Source organism: Oncorhynchus keta, chromosome 28 (genome assembly GCF_023373465.1).
Source record: "Oncorhynchus keta strain PuntledgeMale-10-30-2019 chromosome 28, Oket_V2, whole genome shotgun sequence".
Taxonomy (NCBI): domain Eukaryota; kingdom Metazoa; phylum Chordata; class Actinopteri; order Salmoniformes; family Salmonidae; genus Oncorhynchus; species Oncorhynchus keta.
This window is the reverse complement of record NC_068448.1, coordinates 49461633-49477779: the sequence shown is the minus strand read 5'-3', so window position 1 is coordinate 49477779 and position 16147 is coordinate 49461633. Positions and strand designations below refer to the sequence as shown.

The 16147-nt window shown below is 43.6% G+C and overlaps 1 protein-coding gene across 1 annotated transcript; it reads left to right on the top strand.

Moving 5' to 3' along the window:
* Positions 1–765: 765 nt before the first annotated feature.
* LOC118361538 (condensin-2 complex subunit G2-like) lies at positions 766–15585 on the top strand. Its single transcript, XM_035741550.2, has 27 exons — positions 766–925; positions 1081–1170; positions 1550–1741; positions 2815–2929; positions 3395–3552; positions 5456–5590; positions 5899–5993; positions 6359–6515; positions 6891–6983; positions 7087–7212; positions 7619–7798; positions 8047–8199; positions 8463–8685; positions 8840–8931; positions 9690–9863; positions 10150–10220; positions 10321–10474; positions 10851–11024; positions 11126–11242; positions 11677–11817; positions 13085–13184; positions 13377–13558; positions 13887–14030; positions 14138–14241; positions 14501–14601; positions 14874–14976; positions 15254–15585. The coding sequence occupies exons 2-27, from the start codon at positions 1093–1095 to the stop codon at positions 15309–15311; spliced, it is 3420 nt and encodes a 1139-aa protein (XP_035597443.1). The 5' UTR covers positions 766–925; positions 1081–1092; the 3' UTR covers positions 15312–15585.
* The last annotated feature ends 562 nt before the right edge of the window (positions 15586–16147 follow it).

Genomic DNA, 16147 nt, shown 5'->3' with positions numbered 1-16147 from the left:
CTGCGCTTGTCGTCCACTCAAAAGGCACTGCTTCGATATAGTTACTTTTGAAGAAAATGAAAACGTGTCTGTTTGTCACATTCAGGAGTTTTGGAGTAATAACATGTTCAGCTACTTACGACATTGGCTCAAATCTAGGTTGTACCTTCATACATCGAAAAACTAACGCCCTCCTCACTATGGCTTCCGACCCCAAGGCAGACCTACCCAGCCCTTCAGACCCCACTTATGGGCTCTGCCTGGCCAGAGAGGGGAGGCACTGATAATGGGGTGGCTTACTGTTAGGGCCCACTTTAGCAAGTATTGACGTTATTATTACCCTACTCCAGGTGCCCAGGTTCCCTGAGCTGTTGCGGGTAACCACAAGCAATATAGTTCATGGGCGGCAAGTAGACAGTAACCGTAAGTACATCCCCGAGCTAAATAGTTGAAAAATCTGTCGATGTGCCCTTGAGCAAGGAACTTAACCCTAATTGCATCTGTAAATCGCTCTGGATAAGAGTCTGCTAAATGACTAAAACGTAAACTCAGGAAGAATTGTTCACTTCTCTCATTGACTTTCCAACCCCTGGTCTGTCGAGTCTGCTTCGGATGTATCGTGATGTTGGGCACCAAGGTATATAAGATGGTGGATGAATGAAGATCGTTCACTCAGGCTGTTTAACGTTGGACAAAAAATTAAAAAGGATCTGTTCCGGGTTATTTAAGGGGGTGGCTCTCCCATAGACACCAATGCGATGGTCTCTGGTCTTCTTAGATAATTGACTTCTATTAAAAATGAGGGAGTGGGATGTCTCGCTTCCCTGGAGACTTCACAACAGTGTGTCACGTGGCTCTGGACGTTGTCAAATCAAAATTTGCGCGGGGAAGGTGCGAATATAACAAGAAAATAGTTGATGATTTATAAGAACGGCATACGACATTGGTATGTAATTAACATTAACTTAGCTAGTGGCTTATGATATGCTGATGTACTCTAGATTTCTTTTTGTCCTTAAAACGGAAACACGAAGCAAATTCGGTTTGTTAGCTAAAATTGTTATTCAGATTTAACGAGATATTTTACTTCTTATTTCACAGTACTGGCTAAACATGTCTAAGCGAGAGGCATTTTTAGACACCATCTGCAAAGACAATGTGGGGGAATTTCTCATTTTCACTAAACTCCATGTGAGTAACATTACCTACAATGTTGTTTTTGCAAAACTTCAAATAGGTGTGGTTCCCAAGCTTTATAATAATAAATAAACAGTCAGGCTTTCAACTTACTCTTAAGTGGTAATAGTAGAATGCACTAGGTGCAATTTCGAAATTGGGTATCTAGTGTACCATCAGGTTTCCTTTTGTCATGTCAGTCATTGCCTACCTTAGCTTTTTATAACTTTTCAGAAATGCAAATGTTTTTTGGCCCATATATTTTGTTGTAATGTTTGAATCACTCAAATATCACATGAATACACACACATTAGCCATGGCAAACTGTACAGAATTGCAGGAAATAAGATGTAAACCCCCTGACAACAAGAGGGCAACCGTTTGTCAAAAACAGAAGGACACTGCTGAGCCCTTTGACCTGGATGAGGTCCTGCAGGAGCTGCCAAAGGGCCAGAGAGAGGCACTGTGGGCCCGACTAGTCACACTACTTTGTGACCAGCTGGCAGCCTTCGCACCAGAGCACTGGGATGCTGGCTTAGAGGAGGACAAGCAGGACAATGACATGGAGGTGGTGTCCCCAGACCGGGTGAGTAGAGTTGTCACAATACTACATTTAAGGGATACAGTCCTAATGTTGGAAAAACAATGCGTTATGTTGTTACCTAAAGTCAATTGTTTGTTTTCCCAAGCTATAGTGCACACTATTTGACATAAAGAAGGTTCGACCAAAGAGTTTAGTCTGCCTTGTTTTTCTGCCATGGAGAACCGTAGTCGCATGACAATTTCACATCCTGACCACTCTCCCTCTCTTCTATATTTTTCCACACTGGGCTTGACAACAGTTGTTTAATTCTTGCTCTGACTTCATCTCCTACATCTGATGTCAGCGTTCAGTTGTCTACTATTCCTTGATTGAGAGGTGGTAATTGTTGAAGGAATTTAATTCCTCTGTTTTAATTCCCAATCAAAATTAAACACTCTGTCAATTCATAAGAATTTGTATGACCCTTATTTTATAAGAATGGACAGAGCCCCGGTCTTAAAAGTCAAGTAACAGCCTTTAATTCAAGAGAGTACTGAGTTCATACACATTTTACCACAGGTTATAAACTGAAAATGACGTCAGCGTTTTCTAAATGTTCCGTCTCTTCTTGACACTGGTAGAAAGGCTCTATAGATCTCAAGCCTTCCCTCCTCGCCTAGAGCCAAGGTCAGTCAGTGTAGATAAGCATTCTAGACAGTCTGGAGATAGTTCATTCATTTGTACAAGTAACAGACCGTCATAGTTCCAACTTTTGCCCACGTTCACACACCTCCATTCCAGTACCAAGGCTGTGTCTCAAGCCTTCCCACATCCGTCTCCCTACCAATTTAATATAATTTACGAGTCAAGGTTTTCTTGTGTAGATAAGCATTCTAGCCAGTCTGATTCATTTGTACCAATGAACAGACCGTTGTTACTAAACTCTTGACCACATTCACTTCAGTACTGGGATCAGATAAGGAAATTCATACATATACAGTAACATTTAGTATTTTGATTAGTACATATACAGTAACATAATTGTATTCGGATTAGTCAGTCCTGATTGAAATGTATACATAATTAGTCAACATTGATAAAAAATTCCCTTAACAGTAATCTATTTCGTTATTTAGACACACACCATGTCTGTCCTTGAGGGAGTGACTCTAGTGGTCACAGCTTCTGTGGACGTCATTAAGGATGGCGACACCTACAATTCTCTCTTAGAGTGTGGCAACATATTAAATGGTGAGTTTTTATTTTATTTTTTAGTATGAACTCTATCCTTGTTTTATAGTAATAAGAATAAATGATTTAATTTCTATAGTGCTTTTTTTTTAGTATAGAAAGAATCTCAAAGCGTTTGAAAATACATGTTTTACGGAGCCTGGTTAACACTACTCACATGGTCAGTGAGGGAGAGCTGACACACTGGTCTGGACAGGAGGCCTTTGTAGATGCAGTATTTGTGCAGAGTTGTACTTATTTCTGGCTGAGCTTTGGCGGCCTTCGGGGGCTGTGTGGCTGTCCGTGTGTGTTTGAGTGAGAAAGACACAGAGGAGAACCAATCGGTAAAAAAGCAGTTATCGACACCATGCTGACAACATCAAAAGAGCCTTTCCAGACTGAAGTCAGGAGGACTTTGAGTTAGGTGTCAGCCAGACTATTTTAAGTAACCCAACCCTTCAGTCTGTCTCTGTCCAACAACCCCAGGTGTCCTGCCTTACCTTCCTGCCTCTGAGATGCCTCTGCGGCAGGCTATCCACGGTCTGTGCGAGGCTTGGTGGAAGAAAGGCCTCCTTGGTAAAGAAGAGCTGGGCCGCACAGCCTTCCTTGGAAGCCTGGAGAAGACCCTCCTACTAAAGAGACCAGTACGTACCCTTTAGCACCAACATGGCCTATTGTTGCTTTTCTGTTTTGCTCTCTGTCAGTCGTCCTTTTTCTCTAGCGAGCTTTCTGGACTTGCTTTCAGTTATTCTGGTGGGAAATAGAAAATGATAGGCTACCAGGGTTTTTTCTGGTGTGTGTGATGCGGGTGTGGCTATGGATGTGTCCAATGATGTGGTCTCCGACCGGACATTTTAGAGGCCCTCCTGTTGGCCCGTAATGACAAAATTGTTTCAAAGCTAATTTCCTGCAATTCTACACATTTGGCCGTGTGGTGGAGATAAAAATGTTGCAATTTTGAGGCTCATTTCCTGCAGTTCTACACATTTTGCCATGGGTTATGCTGTCTAAGTGACAAACATTATACCAAAATCAATTGGGGCCACATGCCATGACCAAAATACTCCTGAATGCATAATTTGGGGAATTTGTTTCTCTCTGACTGTCTAGCTTTTATTTTGGTGATTGTTAGTTATCAACGGTGATCTTGTTTAAAAAATAATAATAATATATATATATATATATATATATTAGATCTTGTTTAAAAAGATAATGAACCTAATATATATTAGGTTTATTATCTTTCCTAATACATTACCAAAAGTATGTGGACACCAGCTCGTTGAACATCTAATTCCAAAATCATGGGCATTAATATGGAGTTGCTCCCCCTTTGCTGCTATAACAGCCTCCACTCTTCTGGGAAGGCTTTTCACTAGATGTTGGAACGTTTCTGTGGCGACTTGCTTCCGTTCAGCCACGAGCATTAGTGAGGTCGGGGACTGATGTTAGGCGATTAGGCCTGGCTCGCAGTCGCCATTACAATTCATCCCAAGGCTGTTCAATGGGGTTGAGGTCAGGGCTCTGTGCAGGCCAGTTTGGGAAATGGCTTTCCCCAAACATTTGCCACAAAGTTGGAAGCACAGAATTGTCTAGAATGTCATTGTATGCTGTAGCATTAAGATTCCCCTACATTGGAACTAAGGGGCCTAGTCTGAACCACGAAAAACAGCCCCAGACCATTTCCTCCTCCACCAAACTTTATAGTTGGCACTATGCGTTGGGGCAGCTAGCGTTGTCCTGGCATCCATCAAACCCAGATTTGCCTGTCAGACTGCCAGATGGTGAAGTGTGATTCATCACTCCAGAGAACGTGTTTCCACTGCTCCAAAGTCCGATGGCAGTTAACTTTACACCGCTCCAGCTAACGCTTGGGATTGTGCATGGTGATCTTAGGCTTGTGTGTGGCTGCTTCCAGAGGCAATTTGGACATAGGTGTCCCTAAAAAAAAACACTTAGGCAGCCCACCCAAGAGTTTTCTATGCAGGAAAAATCCTGGGTACATGTTTACATATTTACTTTTTTTTTCTTTTCCCCCCCATGTGCTTACTTTTTATCTTGTGCACCCTATCTGATTGTCTCTCCTCCTCCTCTGTGTTTTGTGAAGCCCCCTATATCCCTAATCATCTCCATAAGGAGCCTGAGTCAAAAATATTTTTTCTCTCCACTCCCTGGTCTCGACAACAGACGAGTGCTCTCTAATCACCCGGTACTCTCATTCAGGGATCAACTGAAGAATTCGTTTGGAAGACAGTATGTGCTCTTCATTTTATCTCTGTCAGAAATGAAGTCTTCTTCCACACTAGTGTATCAGAGAGGTGGCTGTTTGCATTGGAGTGATTTTATGATTTGTGATCCTCTTGTTTCTGACCTAGTGAGATGGATCCCTTGCAGGCAGTATTTGCATTTTAGGCTGTTCTCCAGTATGGGTCTGTGGTTATCTGGGGGAAGAATATCTCTGTACTAACCTTTTGTCTCATGGCACCTTTTGGCGTTTTTGTATTTGGTTTGCTGAATGTTGTCGCTGCGTTGTGTGCATGTTCTCAGGGGGCTGAGATCCAACGGCTTTGGGGTTTCCATGAAGTGCTGTTCACTGTGGACTTTGCATCGGAGTGCAGCAAGGAGCTGATCGATCTGCTGCTACAGTGCTTCCTCAGTGTCAATCACATTAAAAACGAAGATGTAAGTATGTCTTATTATTGGGGGGGGTGTGTGTGTCAGAACTGTTTTTTTAAATACTTAAAAATGGATTGAATTTCAAATATTTTCTCTGCCCGTTTGAGCTTGCCTAGCTTAATAAACCAAAAGAAAAGTCCCAAAACTGCAAACCCTGACCACCTGGAACTCCAGACAAAAGAAAAAGCTGAATGTTTTTATATATATTTTTTTCCCCCCAAGTATTTGAATCCCGGGTCTGGTGTGTGTGTGAGATCTTATGCTATGCTATCATGCTCACATTGTCGTTCCGATAACATGACTTTCGTTGACAGGGGAAGCGTCTGATGGTCTTCCTCTTTAGCTGGAATGTCAACTTCATCCGGATGATCCATGGAACCATCAAAAACCAGCTACCTTACTTTGCAAAGTAAGTGTTTGCATTTGTAGTTTCCTATTAAGGTACTAAGTGTCCTTGTTATAATGTCTGGGAGGTTAGGTTCGATCCCCGGTCGAGTCATACCAAAGACTCAACGAAAATGGGACCCGATGCCTTTCAGCTTGGCACTCAGCATTTAGGGTAAGGCCCCATGACAGACTTAGTGTCCTGTCCAGGAGGTGTACTTGCACATCAAGCTGCCTCCCGCTACAGAAACAGGAGATGGAACGTTCTGGCTCGGTCAAGGTTTACTTATTCAAAAGTAGCTGTCAGGAGGCAATGGTTTTCGCCTATTCAATTCATGATGATATACCTGTTTTTTGACTGCTTGGTTGAACTCTGTTGATTTTTCTCAGGCCCCAAACTGACCACATAGCTGAGATCTACTGCCGGGCCTGGAAGAAGGCTTCTGGGGTCTGTCTGGAGCAGATCGAGAGCACATGCATCCAGGACTTCATGCAGCACGCTGTGCTCCTGCACAGGACCTCACCCGTCCATGCCAAAGTCAGACAGGTGGGTGCCGTGAACATTTCACTTAGTGTGTTTCAAACATATTTCTCATTCTGTCTGCTTCAGAAATAATATATATATATATATATTACAAATTGATACTTTGAGTCAAATATCAATATAATATTGAGATATGTAACTGTATCGATTACATTTAAAAAATATATATATTTTTTTTTAATCATTAATATAAGGAAAAGTAGTACTTCACCAACACAAATTTCCTGTATTTATTTTCTATTTTTTTCATAACAAGACTAAGGCTTTAGCATCATATCAGCAAACCTCCAGCTGGCTTACTTTACCACAAAGTCTACATATTCACTGCAATGGTTGACGTTTATTTTATGTGTGTCTCTTTAACTCTCATCTGTGTAGATACTGAGCTACTTTCACAAACGGAAGGGCCGCCATGGGTTGGATGAGATGCTTTACAGACTCTACAAGCCCATTCTCTGGAGAGCGCTAAGCGTACAGTAAAATTTTCCTTGATACACGTACTCTCTTTATTTCTGGATAGTGTTTTATTTTATGTTGTTGAACTAATGAAGGAGTCTTCTCTCTATAATTGCAGGCTGCCAACTCTGAGGTCCGGGCCAATGCCACTCTGCTCTTCACCGAGGCCTTCCCTATCAACAATCCTAGCCAGAGCAGTGAGAAGATGGACGAGACCATCCAGAAACAACTGGACACGCTGGTCGTAAGTCAATGTATTATGACGTTGCATTTCCAAGTGGTCGTTTTATGTTTGTGAATCCCTGAAATGCCATAAGTTGAGCTAATATGCGGCAGATAGCCTAGCAGTGAAGAGCGTTGGGCCAGTAACCAAAAGATTGCTGGTACGAATCCCCAAGCCGACTAAGATGCAAAATCTGTCTGTGCCTTTGAGCAAGGCACTTAACCCTGAAGTCAGTCTGGATAAATGTAAATACGACAATTTGGAATTATGAAACACAGAATGTTTCTGTGTGGATTTAAATAGTTCAAGTGTAGTGAGTCTTTTATCTGCATGTGTACAGTGTGTTCCTGTTTTAATAAGTGATGTCTGCTTAATATTCGAAAGCTCTCACCTGTTTGTTCCTGTGTGTCGGTTTATAACATGTCAGTGCCTGCTAGAGGACCCTCAGCCTCTGGTGCGCTCCACAGCCACCCTCGGGGTCTGTAAGATCCTGGCCAAGTGCTGGGAGGTCATCCCCCCCACTGTCATCACCGACTTCCTCAAGAAGCTTGTGGTAGAGCTGGCCAATGATACCACCTCCCCCGATGTCCGCTGCGCCGTCTTCAAGGTGAGTTACCACAGTATTGAATACAATAAAACACTACATATATTAGAACATTATGGCTACGTCCAAAATGGCACCCTATTCCCTGTATAGTGCACTAATTTGACAGGTCCTTAAGGCTCTGGTCAAAAGCAGTGCCCTGTATAGGGTGCCATTTGGGATGCAGACTTAATGAACTCTGACCCCCCTCTAGTCATCACTGCGGTTCTGTGTGGTTGTTATTATGGATTACAATGAAATCTTCTCTCCAGTGTTTAACCATCGTGCTGGACAATGGCCACAGTCACCCGTTGTTGGAGCAGCTGCTGCCAGCTCTGAAGAACAGCCTCCATGACACCTCGGAGAAAGTACGCGTGGCCTTCCTCAACATGCTGCTCAAGATCAAAGCAGTCCGAGCCGCCAAGGTAAAAATACCGCTTACGTGTATTTCCGTTTTGTGCAAAACCACAACGTATTACCTAACAAAAAGACGACAATGACGATATTCAAAGTACACCTATACATTATACTAAATGTATATTTCTTCATTGTTGTCATTTTGTCAGGAAATACACTGTAGTTATTTCTGTTTGTGTTGGGAGAAAGGTTTTTGATTCCCTGCTTATCTCAGTAGTACTGTCAGACATTATTTGTGATGCTCACCCTGCCGTACCCCTCCTCTCTCCAGTTCTGGAAGGTGTCCTCCATGGAACACCTGCTAGCCCGTCTGGCCGTCGACTCGCAGCCTGTCTCCAAGCGCATCGTCAACCTCCTCTTCAATTCCTTCTTCCCCGTCAACCAATCAGTGGAGGTGTGGTGCGAGCGCTGCGTCACTCTGATTCAGATGAACCCCAAGGCAGCTAGGACTTTCTACCAGTATGCACACATCTACACAGCCCCCACTAACATAGGTGAGTTTAGCCTGCAGTTACATACAGTAGCTCCTACACAGCCCTCACTAATATAGGTCAGTTTGGTCTTCAGCTACAGTATGTAGCAGATGTTATGCAAGTTGTTAGAAATCCCTGAATGAAAGTCTGTTTCACTGTACCGCTTGTGTCCCAGTCAAGCTGATGCTGATAATCCGCCAGTGTTTGAACTCCTGCATCCAGACTGAAGACCTGAATGAGACCAAATCAAACAAGGAGAACACAAGTGTAAGACTGATTTTTGTCGCACTGAATGTCAGCTCACTTACAAGACTAAGGAAATTGTTGTTTGTCAATGGAATGCATCTACGATAATTAAAAAAAATGTTTTTTTCCAACATTCAAATTGTAATATAAAATGAGTACATCCCACCCCTTCAGCTAAATGCCTCATTCCTGTCGTACCCCATCACATAACCCAACGTATAATCTTGTTTTACTCAATTGTTTGGAAATGTAGTTCTAAACAAACACTTTCCAGCTTCAAGACATGGTAAAAACTATCATTTTGATCGGTCTCTCTGGTGTACTGGATGGTCAGTCCTTGCATCCGTAGCTCTGTCTATGAATTTAAGTGTTTACTTGTCTCCAGCATAGAAAGCTAGTATGAGGGTTTGCGCTCAGGCTAGAATGAATAGTGGCCGGTGCGAGAGAGAACATTTCCTTAGAGTTCAGTAGTTCTCGAACCGTGAGAAAGAAACAAGGAGGCTGATGTGCTACAATATACTTCATTGAATGCCATGCTCAAAAGGTAAGTGCAAAAAAAAAAAAATAGGCATTTTGTATTCTTTCGAGCATGGTATTTATTTAAGCATATTTTGGCATCCCAGCCTCCTTGGTGTTTTCCTATTTGTGGTTTGAGGGCAAGTACCTACTGGACTCTATTTCTCCAGCCCCATTGCTCAGTAGTTAAGCACAACAAGTTGCATGATGACCGCTTTGTTGTATTTGAAATCCCAGATTTAAAACAAAGTTCCTTCCTCCAGGTTCTGGATCATGTCCTGTCGGTCAAGGACACGGCGTCCATGGCCAGTCTGCTGGAGGTGGTGGTGATCTTGTGGAGGAGCATCCAGAAAGCCCTGGAGCTCAACAAGGACGCCCTCCAGTACACCACTGCCAAGTTTGGCTCCGTTGTGCCCAAGTACTTCAATGTCTTCCAGGTGTGAGATGGACTGGAGTTTACCCTGTGGCAGTCACAACTTCGGTTGTGTCCCAATAATCTCTCCTAAGTGAACTCTTGTTCACGTCCCTTCATAGATTTGAAAGGAAATGACTGGTTTATGGAAATGCCCTCTAGCCCATGCCAACACCAGTCCAATGCTTTTAAATGTGTGGGGAGTAGTGAATGAGTTCGCACTTAAAGGAAGAAGGTAAGATTATTGGTACGCACCCCAGATATCTTCCCCATCATTTAAGATGTCCTCACCTTGTTTCTCTCTCTTTCAGGAGGAGCGTTCCACAGTTCCCCTCATCCAACTGGCCTCCCTACTGCCCCCAGCTTCTGTCCCCACTTTCAGGTCTGTGGGTGTCCTGCTAACTTGTCGTCCTTTTCGGCCTCTTCAGGCTCTCTCTGTGTCTGTCTGTGTTAACCCTGTCTCTCTGGTCCCTGTGTTCCAGCTGTGGGGTGCTGTCCAGGCTGAAGAGGCTGGAGGCGGGGGCCAAGGTGTCCCAGTACAGTCAGATCATCGAGTGCCTGTGTAGCTGGGGCCAGGCTGCACACGTCCTGGAGCTCATCACAGACTGGCTCACTGATGCCTTACCCACCCCCGCTGTAAGCAACACGCACAGAGGTTGTGTCACAAATGGCACCCTATTCTCTATATTTTGACCTACTTTTGACCAGGGTCCATAGGTTCTCTGGTCTAAAGTAGTGCACTATATAGGGAAAGGGTGCCATTTGAGATACAGACACAGATGAATAGGGATGCCTCAGAGAGACCCTCGGCGGCTCCTTGGGATATTTTATTAGGCATTGTAATGCAGAAAGGAGGGATGCATCTACATAGTAATACATCTTACTAACTTTATTCTGAGTAAACAAAGAGGTTTGTCTTCAATTTTTTTTGCCTTAATGCTCTTTATAGTAGTGTACTGAGATGTAATCATGACATCGTTGGACATTACCTCACCTCTCTTCTCCTCCACAGGGCAAAGGGAACACCAGTCGGAAAGTGCGCATCCAGGAGACGGTGGAGGCCAAGCCAGACCTGGGGCTAGATTACCTGGAGTACCTGGTCAGTCGTACCTCCACGCGGGACTGCATCCTGCCCTTCAGGCAGGGCCAGCTCAAACAGCTGCACAAAGCCCTCGGGGCCTGGAAGGTAGAGTAGATAATATAATTACACAGTTGTATAGATTGGTTATATGTGCGGTGAGTGGGTATGAACAGAGGTGGTATCCTGTGTCATGTTTTCCTTCTCAGTCAGTGCTGTTATCCCATCTGAGCTCTTCTGAGGCCCAGGCGGATGTCCCCAGAGCAGAAACGGCACTAAGAGCATTTGCCCTTCACGCACGTCTCAGTGCCCATCTACAGCACAAAGTGAGTCCCATTGCCTACATGCCTCCGCTTTGGAACCAATCTGTGTACAGTATTGCCCATGATAAACTGACTTATTATGCTAGCAATAAATAGATAACTTTATAACACTAATGTGCATCTGTTTTTTATTTTTATTACTACCCTTAAAGCTACTACTACTTTGCGTGTTGTAGCTATCAATTGTCCCATTAGCAGCCACTCATATTAGCAGACTTTTATTTAATTTCAAACATCACATATCTCTAGTCAATTATAGGCTATTAACAACATCAGCTAAATGTCCTCTAAGTGTCGGTTTGAGCAGTGTACTGTAGGTACTTTGGTTTATCGTCCCAGATCTAGTAGACACTATTTGGGATATAACCACTGGTCTGTGCAGTGTTTTGGCTATAACCACCTGGGCTTGCTATAACCACCGTTACTTGCTTTACCAGTCCTCGGAGGGGAGGGATTTCCTTGTCCCTGTGGAGAACACGGCAGCGTGGGTGGCAGAGAGGGTGCTGCCCTTCCTGGTCGGCCCCAGTGAGGGAGGCGTCACTGAGCAGCAGCGGGACCTCGCCAGGCAGGTAGTAGAGGTACGTGTGACCCTCTGGATAGGGAGGCAGGTATCAATCACAGGACCGGGTTTACACTATCATTTTGTACAGAAGACCTAAGCATTAATTCTGTGTTCAGTACTCCGCGGTACCTCAGAGGTGTCAAACTCAATTCCCGGAGGGCCGTATGTCTGCCGGTTGTGTTATTTTCTTTCAATTTGTGTCGTACTAAGACCTAGACAGCCAGGCGAGGGGAACTCATAACTAATCAATTACCTTAATTGATCATTCAAGGCAGGAGCAAAAAAAACAGGAGATACTCCTCGGCCTTCCAAGAATTGGGTTTGACACCCGTGCTTTACCTGTAGACAGAGGGAACATGAATCAAATCAAATGTATTTAGTTAACCCCTTTTTACATCAGCAGTTGTCACAATTTGGTTATCTGGAAACCTTAACACATGAGTAATATAGCATTAGACTTTTATCAAATGTCAGACGTAAAAGAATAGCCGTAGAATATAGTTATGTGTATTACGCTGCTACAGTATTCGCCAGGACATTAGGCCCTAGTAATGTACGAGCAGCTTTATGGTATTATGGTCAGTAGATCAATTCTTGTCATGAATCTCTCCTATGCTGTCAGTCTATGAACAGACGGAGGGTTCATCCTAAATTGCACCCTATTCCGTGCACTACTTTTGATCAGAGCCCTATAGGTCTTGGTCAAAAGTAATGCACTACATAGGGAATAAGGTGCCATTTGGGACGTCTGTTTTATAGATTGTTATTCAGCTCTGGTCCACACTCACGTGTCAGCTCTCCGTTGTACGCCTCTCACTCCCAGAGAGCAAGATGGACTCATTTATTCTTTGAAATGGGCTTCCATAGTTATTTCTTCCATTACTCTCTCAAGTGTGTCACCCAGAGGCTGCTGCTGTGATCAGATATTGAAAATAAACCCCTCATTTATCTTAATACCCACTTCTGTTGCTTCCACTAACTCTAGAGCTCCAGCACCAACACTTGAGATTAAGATACTATGGTATGGTGGCTTATTCAATGCGTCGTTTTTAGGACAAATTAGCACAAACATATAATTTTGAATTCATTTTTTTTTTTTATTGTCCCATAATATAGTTTGTTTAGTTGGTCTTTCGGCAGTATTCCAGGTTCTTAAAAACGGTTGCATTTTATAAATTCTGAATTACTATGCTGATACAATAACATAAAAAAACATCAGTCATTTTTCTGTCCCTCTCTGTGGAGTGACAAGGTTGCTCTAACGTTGCGGTGATGTTTGGCAGTGTTTACTGACGGTGAGCAGAGATGTGATCCGGGTGGGCCTCGGGGACGAGGAGTTCAAAGGGCAGGTCCTTCACCTGTGCTCCATCGTGCTCCTCTCTGGTGAGTATATCTATACTTAACATATACTACTATAGAGACCTACAGAATCTAAATGAAGAAACATGCCATTTTCGACCATCTGTAAATCAACATTTCTATAAGGCACATTTAAGAACCGTAGATTCTAAAGAATAGTTGTTGACTAGACTAGGCCACTCAATTTGATGTGTGTGTGTTTTATTGTGTTCTCAGAGAAGGGCTATCTGTGTGTTCCTCTGCTGCTCTTTGTGCTGACGGAGGTGGCGGAGAACTACGTCCCTGAGAACCAGGACAACCAGTCCTCCATCATCCTCACCGTGGTCACCAACGTCTTCCAGAAGATCCTGGAGGTCATGGCTCGCCGCCTGAGGAAGGACCCCGAGGAGGGCCAGGAGGTGAGGAGGATGGCTTACGGCCCAAATGCCTTGATGGTTTGAGTGTCAATCAAAAGCACACACGTAGATCATTTAGAGGTAGTCTCTTCAGTCATACTTTAAATGGCTGTCTATAAATAATACCTATTTGGCCCAACAACAGAAGCAGCTCTGGGGCCATATGTATCAAGCTTCTCAGAGGACGTTTTTCAGTTACTGTGCCACCAACAAAATGTTGCTCTCCCCAGTGTACCCCCGACTCTGATACGCTATAGATGGATATGTCCACGTTCAGCTTTCAAATGTGAATAAATGACTTAAGGTTGTTTCTCTCCCCTGGCTCTTGTAGCTGTGGCACTTGGCTGTTACCGCTCTAGGAGACTTCCTCCGGGTGGTTCAGGCTTGGTCGGGCATCGGCTCCAACCCCCTAAACGGGGTGTTTTCAACCGTCTGTGCTGCCACCCTTGCAGCGACCCAACACTCCCTGCAAAAGGCAACAAAGATGGCTGATACACTATTTTCCAAGATAGAAAATGTGATTCCAAATGTTTGATAGGTTGCGAATAAAGAACATGGAACTGAAAAACTGTTCCATCTTAGATGTCACATCCTCAAGAGGTCACAACACCAGAGACGGTCCAGGATTTGCCTCCTCTCTCAAGCATCTTGTTGAACGTTCTCCTCAAATCGCCCCCGGTCACAAGGTAAACAACCAACTACACTCCCAAGTGTTTTGCTGCTGTCTATTACTATTCACACTGACCCGGCTCAGTTTGGTTTCCCTCTTTTTTGTTGTGATAAATGTTTTTACAGATTTTTTTTTTCCCCACGCAAAAAGGAATAACGAGGAAGAACAGACACCAAACAGTCAACCCCACACGGTGTCGTACAAAGCAATGGAAAATATACTGTACTTTTCTCCTCCATTAGTGTTTCTAATCCGTGGCCTCTTCTCTTTTTCAGAGCCTTTCTGGCAGAGATCATCTCAACTGTCGACTCAGAGGTCATTGATGGTCTGACCGGATTGGCAGCAGTTCTTCACATTCTGGCAGTTGTCAGACAGAGTGAGTAAAATAAGTTGCAATAAAGAGAATTTCTCTAGTTTAAGGAAAGAAAGAATGATTTCACATTCATGAATAGTTTCTAACAGGGCTTGGCTAAAAGTTTTTAGCTGTTAAACTGGGAGTTTTGCCAGTGTGGAGCAGAGCGCGTGCCATTATCCACTGTTCTCGGGCCTGAGCCGGTTGCTTATGCCCAGGTTTCATTGAAATGAATGCCAGAACCTCAGTATCCAGTGTAGCTGGCCTGTAATGATTGTGCCTGTCTTTTGTTCCAGCTGGGAGGTTTAAGGCAGATCTGAAGAGTACAGCCGTGTCCGTCCAAAGACAGCTTCAGAAACATTACGCTGTCCCGGCTGAGGACGAAGGACACATCCAGAGGTGACTAGGTTAATGAACGTTGTAAGGTCTGTCCCATATGGCATCCTGTAGTGCACTACTTTTGACCAAGAACCATTTGGCTACTGCTACCTTTTTGTATGTTTTTAAGAATGAAGTATTTTTGAGTTGTTAGCTAGCTGTTACCGCATTTTACCCTAAATGTTAAGGAAACGTGCTCGTAAGTTGGGAATTGTAAGATGGCAAGTTATATTTTAAAATGACCTAATAGCAACCACAAAATGACATTACATTATTTATTTGTGTACCCCTTTTCCAGGGTAATCTACGAATCCGCTATCAACACTTTGAATGAGATTCTGATGCCATGCCCATGAGGGTGGCAAGAGAACCTCATTTACACATTTAAAATGTACTAATTGTTTCTTTGTTGCCAGTGTCAGCTATTCCTCTGTTCTGTTGTTTCTAAGCTCTTCTATTCTGTGTGATCATGGCGTATGCAGCATGACTTGTATTTGCGCTTTGGATTTATGTATTGAGTCTGTATACTCTATGCTGCATAACCTGAACTGTGTGTAACATTGCTAAGTAACTGCTAAAAATACATTTGAAATGTGAGTTTCAACCCTGTCTTTGTGGATTATCTCTAAAGGCCTCCACAAATCACTTACACTGACACATGTTTTAGTTTAACTTATAGTACACATTTGCACTATTTTATTGAAGGAAACAGTTTGTTTAGTTATGCTCCACCACTGGCAGAGAAGGTTAGTTTCTGTGGCTAAGGAGGAAGGACAAGAATGAAGAACTAAAGGCCAGCTGCAGGGGATGACAGGCAGACGTCCCTGCCACTGCTCCGCCACCAGGAGACGTACCTGGATAAGGAGAGTAACATTGAGGAGTGGTGGTCCACGGGTGATGACCCTCTAGCTGGTTTACAGGCACTGCTGGAGGTATGACAGACAGAGATGCCCAGCAGAAGGTTACCACCTATCTACCTGTATAAAGTATGTGTATCATATTGTAGTGAATAGAGGCTAGCCCCGACTGGGCCTAGAACCCATCAACTGTCAAGCCAACACCTTAACCGTTGTGCCAAGAGGTCCGAACTGCTTGATGAAGTTGCAAGGTGTTGTGCTAAGGTTGCTACAATATGCACTTGTTGTTTGAACAATTTATTGATGGAAATGTAGTTAGTATGCTTTTAGTTATG